The 10,888-nt window shown below is 41.7% G+C and overlaps 1 protein-coding gene across 1 annotated transcript; it reads left to right on the top strand.

The window, feature by feature from the left end:
- Positions 1-1,325: 1,325 nt before the first annotated feature.
- On the top strand, positions 1,326-10,000 carry HPF1 (histone PARylation factor 1). The gene is made up of 8 exons (XM_082051832.1): positions 1,326-1,465; positions 2,641-2,800; positions 4,395-4,581; positions 5,069-5,167; positions 6,186-6,336; positions 7,042-7,129; positions 7,675-7,847; positions 9,753-10,000. Exons 1-8 carry the CDS (start codon positions 1,409-1,411, stop codon positions 9,882-9,884), a joined length of 1,047 nt encoding a protein of 348 aa, XP_081907958.1. The 5' UTR covers positions 1,326-1,408; the 3' UTR covers positions 9,885-10,000.
- The last annotated feature ends 888 nt before the right edge of the window (positions 10,001-10,888 follow it).

Genomic DNA, 10,888 nt, shown 5'->3' with positions numbered 1-10,888 from the left:
GGGTGGGGGATGTATGCTTTTATTCTGAAGTCACCTAGAATGCTTTCCACTAAGCTACTGAGGAAAATATCATTCCTTTGGGTGCCATTTTGTTTAGCATCCACTATGGTTAAGGTTTGGTATACTAGAAGTTATGGAGTGAGACTAATACTAAAAAACATTTCCCGAGGAAATCTCAGGGCAGTACTCTTCACACTTTTCAGGAAGAAAATTAGGTTTGTGGTTCGTTACTGGGCTTTTGTACAGTGTTTCTGCATAACCTCAGGTTATGAAACATAATTAATCCCTTAAATGAGGTCTGGATTGGAAACTTAATATTCCTTGCTTATGTGTGCAGGATTTTATGAGCAAACTATTTGATATGTATGTTGATTTAAACAACACTTTTTTCCAGCTGAAGGAGGAGTCTGTGTCATTGATTGTCCTGTATCTATATAATGTCAACCCATGGTTTCTACAAAGTGCTTAGCTGTTTTACATACATATAATAACACCAGTCAGGATCAAGTCTCCTGGGATGTTGTGCATGACTTCTAATACTGAATGCTGTAGACAGACTTAAAATTATCAAGCTTTTGTGTTAGAAGTGTAACTGTCAATGTGGTTGAAAGGCACTGCCACTTATTTCTAGACCGAAGCTAATGGCTCTGAAGGGAAAGATTACATTTGGTTCAGGTAATCTTTTTTCCCTCAGTCTCATCCAAATATACTACCTTAACTTGTATTACAGGAATTTACAGGAATTATGGTTGGATGTGATGATCTTAAAGGTTTTTTCCAACCTAAATTATTCTATTATATAATTTGCACGTACGTGTAATTAAGGTTAAGAAAAAAAAAAGCCTCAAAAGTGTATATAGGCCAGGAATGTCAAACTAATTTCCACAACCGCGAGGCTGATGTGGCCCCCGGTGAAAATGAGTTTGACACCCCTGATACAGGCAGTCCTGAGGTGGGTTAGCCTACGCTGAGGAAACATGGCGCTAAACTGCCCCGCTTGATCTCTGGCTCCAGCCACAGGCGTGCTCGCAATCAAGGGTTAACTGCGTTCGCTCGCTTCAGCCCGGGGCTAACGCAGCCTTGCCGGGTACCGCCGTGCCGCCTCTTTCCCGCCCCTCCACTCCGCCTTCCCCTGCCAGCCAGCAGCGAGGGGCGGAGGCCGAGCCGGCCCCTGCCAAGCGTCTCCTTTCTCCCGGAGACCCCCGCTAACCGGCTCCCTCCCGGCCTGCGCATGGGCGCCCGCTCCCAGCCCCTCCCGTGGGCCCGCAGCCGTTAAACTCCCGTTTAACGCTCCGGTGCGCGAGAGGGTGGGCGTGGCCGGCCAGGAGCGCGTCGCTTGACTGCGCAGGCGCAGTGCGCGGGCTCGGAAGCGGCGGCGAGGGGCGGGTGCGATGCGGCCGGCGGGAGCATGACAGGTGGCGGGAAGCGGAGGCCGCGCGGGGCGGCGGGCCCGGACGGCGAGCAGGTGGCCGTTAGCGGGCGCGCGGGGCGGGGAGGGAAGTGGTGGTGCCTGAGGGGCCGAGCCTGCGCGCGGCACCGGCCCTGCGGGGATCGCGGGCAGCGGCAGCCGCGCCCTGAGGTACCCTGGCCGGGGAGCGAGCTCTGAGGGCCGCAGTTGCGGGGCCGTAGGCCTGAGTCGGCGTGGGTGCCTTGTCGTAGTGCCGGGCCTCGGCCTCCTTGCCCCCTGTTCTTTTCGCCCCGCAGCTTTGATGAAAGCCCCTGGGACTCTCGACCCCTCGGTCTCCGACACGGGAGCCTCTCCCGCTACCCGGGCATCTCCCAGGTCACCGCTGCCCTTGGGGTGTGCTGTAAACACACCTGCCCGGGAACACCTGCTGTGGTGAGGTACCTGGTGGTAGCCAGCTCAGGAGATGGGTTGTCTGCCTCATCTACTGTCCTGACAAGATAAAAGAAACCTTGCCTGTTTTTTTTTTCTTTTTTATTTTTTTTTATTTCTTTAAATTAGCAGGATAATAATTCCTAGAAATTCTTGGAGCCTTATGTGGGAATGAGGTAACTGAGGTTACCACTTTAGCACTGTGCATGCCCAAATGGATTGTTTCAGAAACATAATGGTTCATATTACATCACTTTTAAAACAACTTTACCTTTAAAATCCTATGGTGTAAACTGCACTAGTTTGGATGCTGAATAGCGGAGTAGTTCAGATAGTTGTGCCTCAATGGATTTTTGTTGTGTAGTTTAACCAGACATGACAAAATAATATGCCTACTCCCAAGTGTTTGTAAAAGACATGAGTTTCTTGGTTGCAAGCTGCTGTGTGTTTGGAATGGTCATTTGAAAATAATGTCGAACTTGGATTAAACTTTGGGATTGCTTAGTCCTTTGCTTGATTAACTAATAAAAATGCTTCTGTTGGTTACAGTGACCCATAAATATCAAAGTGCTATTTTGATATTACATACATGTTTAGCACATGTCTCAGATAATGCACTTTTAAGGGATTCTGTCTAAAATAGAAGTTCTAATCAGTATATATGCTGCTTTAAGTAACAAGCATTACTTGATGGTTTTAATCATTGTTCCTCTGTGAGTATAGAAGCTTTGTAAAATCCTTCAATAGAACTGACAGGAAGCCACTAACTGAAATTTGTGTTTTGGTTTGTTTTTTATCTGCAGTGTGAAAAAAATGGAGATGTTAAGAAGAGAAGGTCAAATCAGGCAGATATCCCCGATAATCTTCGTCAAGAGGCAGAAGCATGCTATCGGCTTAGGCTGCCTGAAGACTTTTATCAGTTTTGGAAGTTTTGCAAGGAACTAGATCCTGAGAAACCAAGTGGTGGGTTTTAAAATATTTTTTGCCTTTTCTAATTTTCACTCTTAAAAACAGCCTGAAGACAGGCAAACTGTAGGGGATCAAATTAATTTTAATGCTGCTTCAGTGTTCAGTTATGATGAAGGAAATTTAAATGAGTGTAAACAAGAATAGTGGAGATAATTACAAAGACGTTGGTACACTTCAGGCTTTCTAAAATATAATTACTTAAATGGTGTAATACAAAGGGACTAAATGTTGTTTAAGTCTGCCTTTCTTGCAAGTCCATTGAAAATGCTTAGTATGTAACTGAAGTTTCCTCATGTCAATTGCACTTCAGCTTACCCAAATTTATTATATAACAGAATGTGGCATCCCTGGGTGCTCTAGAAAGGACAGTTTCTTTTAGGATCATAGAATGGTTTGAGTTGGAAAGAACCTTCGAAGGCCACCCAGTCCAACCTCCTCCAATGAGCAAGGACATCTTCAACTAGATCAGGTTGCTCAGAGCCCTGTCCCACCTGACTTCAGATGTTTCCAGGGATGGGGCATCTGTCACCTCTCTGGACAGCCTGTTCCAGTGTTTTACCACCATCATTGAAAAAATAAAAAATTCTTTCTCATAGTTACTCTGAATCTCCTCTGTTTTAGTTTAAAACTATTATCCCTTGTCCTATCACAACAGGCTCTTCTAGAAACCCTGTCCCATCTTCTAGGCCCCTTTTAAGCACTGAAAGACACAATTGGGTCTTCCTAGAGCCTTCACTTCTTCAGGCCGAACGGCCCCACATCTCTCAACCTGTCCTCACAGGAGGCCTATTCCATCCCTCTGATCATTGTTGTGGCCTCCTCTGGCCACTCTCCAACAGGTCCATGTCTTTCCTGTACTGAGGGCTCCAGAGCTGGATGCAGGACTCCAAGTGGGGTCTCACCAGAGCAGAGTACAGGGGCAGATTCACCTCCCTTGACCTGCTGGTCACACTCCTTTTGATGCAGCCCAAGATACAGCTGGCCTTCCGGGCTGCAAGCACACATTGCTAGCTCATGTCCGATCTTTCATCCAGCAGTACCTCAAGTTCTTGGCAGTGTTGCGGTCAATCTGTTCATCCCCTAGCCTGTATTGATACCAGGGGTTGCCTTGACCCATGTGCAGGACCTTGCACTTGGCCTTGTTGAACCTCATGAGATTCACATGGGCCTGCTTCTTGAGATTGTCCAGGTTCCTCTGGATGGCATCCCCTCCCTCAGGTGTGTCAGCTGCACCACTCAGCTTGGCATCATCTGCAAACTTGCTGAGGACACACTCGATCCCAATGTCTGTGCCATTGATGAAGATAATAAACAGTACTTGTCCCAGTACAAACCCCTGAGGGATACTGCTTGTCACCAGTCTCCATCTGGATGTTGAACCATTGAGCACTACTTATATGAGAAGTGTAATAGCTTTCATTCAAGAATAAGGTTATCTGAATAACAGAATATCTCTGCTTTCCCTTTCTGGTAAGCAGTGTGGTTGACTGTATTTATGGAAGCTTTTGCTACGTGAGTGACACGGGAACTTCTTGGTTTTAGATACGCACCCACCAGAAGGTAAACTAATTCATGCTTTGCTTTTCAGATGCACTCATGTCAAGTGTTGGACTTAAGCTGGTTGGACCATATGATATTCTTGCTGGAAAACACAAAAAAGCAAAATCAACAGATCTGGACTTCAATCTTCACTGGAGATTCTTCTATGATCCCCCAGAATTCCAGACTATACTTGTTGGGGATAGCAAAACACAGTATCACATGGGATATTTCAGGTATTTTATTTAATACATACTCTTGCTGGACTGCAATTACATGTAGCTTTTTCTCCTCTTTTTTCCACAAGATAGGATTTTAGAATTGTGTGCTACTACCAAATAATCTTTCTCTTCTGTAGTAGGATATTATCAGATGGATTTATCTTTTATTTTAAAAGATCACAGATATTGGGTTGAAGACTAGATTTAAATATTTATTTAATTACCTTCCTCAACCCTCTAGAGCATGTTCACTTATTAATCTTAAATGTTTGCCATGTCACTTTAAAGAAAAAGTGAAGCCTTACGAAATAAAGTGAATGTGTCTTATCTGTACTTGTATTGATATAAGTACCTTTCAAAGCCATGCTGTAAGACTTCAGAGGGAGTTTCTTGTTAAGTTTCTGGAGGAGGTGGCAGTTTGGTAAGGAGGCAAATTAATTTTACTTCAAAACAGAAGAAATGGACACAGCTTCACTGTTTGTGTGTATTTTTTCATATATAGGGATGTGCCAGATGAACTTCCAGTGTGGGTTGGTGCAAATGAAGCTAAGAAGGGCTGCGTGATTACACAAGTTGGTGATAATGTCTTTGCAGCAGTCAAGTAAGGTTCATATTTACTTTTCTTCATAAAGAGTAAAGAGATTAATTGGGAGATGTGATATAGAGTAATGTAGCCAATTTATTATGTATCTCTCTTTCTCAAGAAATGCTCATTGTTTTTTCTGTTCCTCCTAGCAAGATTTAAGGTAATCTCAAAAGCCTTAATAGCCTTCTTGACAATGTTTTCCTTTTAAAAAGGAAATAGATAAGTGTTGATTATCTCATCCTTTAAATATGTTGGCAGGGATAGGCTCTGTTGGAAGAAAAAATGACTACTGGGTTTGTTAAAGTACTTCATAAGTAAAGGGCATCTCAAACAGTGGTGAAGGAGATCTGAATATTTTACTAAATAAGTAGTATGTATCTCTTATTCTTGCTTACATAAAAATACATTATTTTTTTGTATATAATGAATAACTGCAAGAAGTACCATTTCTTACTTGGGGCAGGATAACATTTATATGGATATGTAGTTCAATATGATTAATGAAGCTTTACATGGTCCTGCAGCATGAATGTAAACAACATTTCATCACTTGTCAATTAAAAATGGAGAGCTCGCTACAGACACGTGTCAGTAAGTGAAAGCATACTGAAGAAGAGCTTCTGCAAAAGACCCCTTGCATAGTGCAGAGTTAAACGAGGACATTTGTTTTGAAAGCACCATGATGAAACTCATAAATATGTATGTGCATGACTTGAATGATAAATAGTGTAACGGCACTGAAGCAGCAAATTGAATTCTTAAGAACAGCTACTGAGTCCAAGAGAATCTTCACTTGCAGATTGCATAAGCTGGATTGTAATGCAAATACAGATAGGAAATGCCAAAGTACTGTCTGTGCTGAACTTTTTATCTTTCTCATTGTCAAGAGGCTTGCAATCCCAAGTCTATGTGTATAAATAAACCCATGACTGCTAATCTTCATTATAAGATTTGGAGGTTTAGTGATTAGAACGCTATTCATTTGTTTGTCTTCTGTTAAGCTCTCTTAAGACCTGTTTCTTCTTCTTTGCAGATTATTTTTGTCAAAAAACCTTAAGGAAGTGACTGATAAAAAGAAAAATGCTATTTTGAAAGACATAGATGAAAAACTAACAAGAACAGCCAAAGAACTGGGTTACTCTTTGGAACAAAAAACCATGAAGATGAAACAGAGAGATAAGAAAGTATGACTTTCCTGATCAGCTGGAGAACACCAAGTTCTGTTAAATTTTTTTCATTTACTTGCCCTTCTTTTTAATTTTTTTTTTCTTCTTCTAGTCAGTAAGGATGTTTCATTTAGGAATTTCTCTAAAACTTCAGGAAGGGGAAGATTAATACAAGTGTGTTCCAAATAATAGGATTAAATTGAAACACAGTATTCTTGTAAACCATAGCTTGATAGCTTGGCATTCAACTAAAGAGAAACAAAACAACAACAACAAAAAAATAAGGAAAATAGTCTAAAAATTAAAACAAATGGGGAGCATGAAGAAAACTGCTTCAAAGTGAAGATTAATGCAAACATTTGGGTTTGATCTATTGGAAACAGGACCGTTAAGGGATGATGTGGATTAGTAACAGATTTTTTGCATACCTATCAGAAATAACTATAGTAGGAGGTGACTAAACAGATGAAGTACAGTGCTACACAAGTGACTACAAGGATTCCTAGATTTCAGAATTTGACCGAAATAGATTTTCAAGTTATTTTAAACCTCAGTACTTAAAAGTACCTGCTATTTTAAAGTATGTTGATGTCCTGGAGCCTGGACATTATATTAGGTTTGACCACCAGCAGTCAGGTGTTAATATTGTTTAGTGAAGTCAGTGGTTTTAGGTCACAGTATTGACTTAGAGTGCTATATTCAATTTAATGTCTCTTTATTTAGGTGGTGACCAAAGCATTTCATGGAGCAGGCTTAGTTGTTCCTGTAGACAAAAATGATGTCGGATACAGAGAACTTCCTGAAACAAATGGTGAATATCTTGTTGGCTACATTTCCCTGTTTTATTTAAGTAAACAAACTTTAGTCAAACAACTACTCTGCAAAAACAAAACTGCTCTGATATTTCCTGCTTGAAAAATATGAGTAAAAGGCAGAAGTCTTAACCATCATACCTGAGCTCAAAGTATTTTTTTTTTAAATGAACCAGATGAGAGTCAATGAAATGTGCTACATCTGAAATAATTCCTGAAGCAGTAGTTGAGATGACCTACATTCAGGGATTTGTGGGTTTGTTTCTTATTCCCTGTCTTCTCCTAGTGTTGTTCTAGTAAGAATCAGTTCCCTGATGCTAGTTCACCACACAAATACTTGTCTCTATATGGGGAACTGAGGTGGGTGGGTATGCATCAAGAATGTGCAGCAAAGGCAAAGGGGGAGGCTTTTTCACCAGCAGCTCAGGATGTGCTCACTTTGTCTTCCTGTAAGCGTGACACACAGTAAGCTTTTGCCACAAACTACTTCTGTGCAACATTAGATTTCTTTATTTAAAGATGTAAATATTTGGTTTTTTTGCAGCCAATCTTAAAAAAATTTGTAAGGCCATTGTTGATGCTCCTACTGATGATGAGAGACTGAAGGCCTTTGCACCCATTCAAGAAATGCTTACCTTTGTTCAGTTTGCAAATGATGAATGCGACTATGGAATGGGGTATGAACTAGGCATGGACCTGTTCTGCTATGGATCACATGTGAGTAATACAACAACCATATGTCACAAAATTATGCATTATTTTTTGTGTGGACCAGGAGTTATGCATCATAGATCTTTATTCCCAACTCTATTGTATAATTATCCCTAGGAATTGTGGAAGTCTACAAGAATAGTCTTAATTTGTGAAGGTTCTTTAAAAAGTCACACTTATGATAACATTCCGTGTTGAATTTAAAATTGCTTGTATGAAAGCATAATCCTGCAATCCAGAAGCATTTAAGCAGCCTTTAACACTAGTGATTTGATGTAAGACAACAAGTTGTCATTAAGATTCCTAAAAATGCAGAATGTTTGGGATATACTGAATAGCTGTAGCCCTCTATCCCTAGCTTCTTGTATGGGTACAAGCACTCATGGTCAACTGGATCAAGAAACAGACTGATGTTTGTAGCAACCCCAGCTGAGAAAACTTGAGCCTAGGTCAGTTGCCTTCTGATGCTGCTTGTATGGCTGCATCAAAGATCTCCCACTAGGTGTCTGGTTCTGTGTTAATAACAAATATCATAAATAAGCTCATTGAGTTACTAGCACTTAATCACACATAAATATTCTACTTAACACTTCTGTTCTGTATTAGCCACTGCCCTGTTGATGAAAAGGGTCATGTCTGTAATAAATCTGTGGCTAGGAAATAACAAAAAGCTTGAACATAAATGTAGTAGGAAAGGATAGTCATAGGAAACACCCGTGCAAAATAGCTGCTTTTTAGTAAAAGCAGTATTGGTTAAGGGGTGCTCCAAAGCATCATGTAGAAAGATAAAAATCTTGCAATATTAAATGTAGACCCAGAAACATTGTGCTAAACACTAGTTAAAGTATTTAGCCACTGAAATGAAGGAAAACTTGCTGTTTTTTCTATACACTGTTAAATTACTAATGTGTTTCTTAAGATTCCCCACTCTACTTTTTCAATTCCCTACAGCATCTGATAATGTATCTTCCTCTGGTATATTGCTTATTGAGGACCCTTCCTTCAGTGATTATACTGTTTCAGCTGTTTAATTCCTTCCTACATCTCGAAGGGCACTGGAGGAAATGTTTACTTCCAGTTGGCTGAGTAGGTAGAGGAGGAAATGTTTACTTCCAGTTGGCTGAGTAGGTAGAGAGAAACTCCGTCTTTCACACTTCATACTTCTCAGCACACGAGATTAACCACTGATAAACTCATGCAATGATTAATGATATCTTTACAGTATTGTGACATGGCCTGATACCTGATGGAGTAACTTGAAACAGCTATAACTTTGCAGCTGTTTTCTGAAAATAGAAACCTTACTTCATTTTCTAGTTTAGTAAAAAGAAAGGAAAAAACAATGACTTCACACATAAATAGCACCATGGTTTGGTCCTAGTGTTTTTTTGCCTGTCTAGATGCTCAGAGGTGCTTTTCATTCTGAGTGGAGCTCTGTGTACAGAGCCAGAAGAAACATTGACACTTTCTCTGTAGCTGAAGACACAGAAAATGACTTACCTCTCCTGCGACGGGGAAGAGGTTTATAATGGGCTTACACATACATTACAGATGCTAAATATACTGATGACTTCTATATATTTGGAGCACTTAAATGGTTACTCTAAGTACCATTGTCATCCCCTTGAGCTGTAGAGTGTGACAGGCCAAGGGACTTCAGTCCCAGGCTGGATGTCTGCATGCTTTAAGAGCAGCTGTCACCTCCTGCCTTGTTAAACAATATCTCCATCACTGCCTGCAGCAGCTCAGGTCCCCCAGCCTGGCCTTCCTGTGGCTGTTGGGGTGTAGTATAGGTGTGGGCTCACTCCTCTCAGGGGTGGCTGCAAAAACCAGTTTGGTTGTGGCAAAGCCTGAGCTCTGTACCTAAAGCTGCTGATCCCTGGGGCTGCTGTGTTTTTGCTCTCCCTACAGTACTTCCACAAGATGGTGGGCCAGCTGCTGCCCCTGGCCTACACCCTGCTCAAGAGGAACCTTTTTGCAGAGATCATCCAGTCACACTTGGCCAGCCGGCGGGAGGACAAGGTGGACCAGCTCGCTCCCTGAGCCGGGGGGTGCAGGCGAGGGTGCATCCTTGTGTTCTCGGGTGTGGGGTTTGGGTTTTCTGTGTTGTGCGTGTCTGTGGGCTTGTGCTCCACATTCAGTAAAGCTTTTCTAATGAGGGGGTGCCTCTTTGTGTTGGTTTCTCGCACCAAACTGTCTGGGGCTTGAAGGGGTGTTTGTGCTGCTAGTGTATGTGCTGATGGGAGGGCCTGGCCTACCAGTGGGTGCTGGAAAGGTAATCAATTGCAAGCTGGTTCAATGCAGCTCAGTCACAAGCAGCTGCTCCTTTACACCTACCGAGCTCCATATCCCTGCTCCTGGGGCCTGTGACTGGCATTGTGCGTTCCCTCAGTTCTGTCTCACCACACAGGTAACAAACTCACAGTAGTGTTCTCTTGGATTGTAACAAAGGTAACAGTCTTCTGGATCTGGCTGAATTAACAGGAAACAAATAGGCTGGAAAAACAGCTAACTGACATTACAAGACAAATTAGAAGTTCTACTGCAGCTGGTACTTTCACTAGTCAGATGAAGTCACCCTCTTTTCAACAGTCTGGACCTTTAAAAATAGAATCAAACTGATTTTGTACAAGATGTGAATTGTTTTCAAGTTCATTGGTCCACTGCTCTATTTCCTTGGTATTAAGAGTGTTATTCTCAGGTAACTGCTTGGAATAAGAGTGCAGAAAGCAATGGAAGATACCATCTGCTCATACTCACCAGGCCTGCTTCTGTTGGAGCAGTTCACGTCATTAGTAATGACAATGTACTACTGACAAAGATTACAGGCCACTAGCAACATGCTCAAACTTTGAAGTTGTCCCTACTTTTTGGTAAACTATTACACTTCCTAAGTCCCCTTCCGGCATAAACTAACATAATGTAGGTTAGAGTTCTGTAAAAGTGGGTCTTGAGTTTTAAATCAAAAAGATATTTTCAGTTCTGGGGATCAGATGTCACATTTACTTTTGTAAATTTGACAGCCCCAACACTTGGCATATAAATGT

This window comes from Streptopelia decaocto (genome assembly GCF_964273445.1).
Source record: "Streptopelia decaocto genome assembly, chromosome: 4".
Taxonomy (NCBI): domain Eukaryota; kingdom Metazoa; phylum Chordata; class Aves; order Columbiformes; family Columbidae; genus Streptopelia; species Streptopelia decaocto.
Note: the sequence above shows the minus strand (reverse complement) of the source record. Positions and strands in the feature narration are given on the sequence as shown.

Excerpts from the sequence above, each read along its gene's own strand:
- HPF1 (XM_082051832.1), top strand. The coding sequence starts at position 1,409 with ATGACAGGTGGCGGGAAGCGGAGGCCGCGCGGGGCGGCGGGCCCGGAC. Across the intron at positions 2,801-4,394 it reads AGATCCTGAGAAACCAAGTG|ATGCACTCATGTCAAGTGTT; the intron begins GTGGGTTTTAAA and ends TTTGCTTTTCAG. Across the intron at positions 4,582-5,068 it reads TATCACATGGGATATTTCAG|GGATGTGCCAGATGAACTTC; the intron begins GTATTTTATTTA and ends TTTCATATATAG.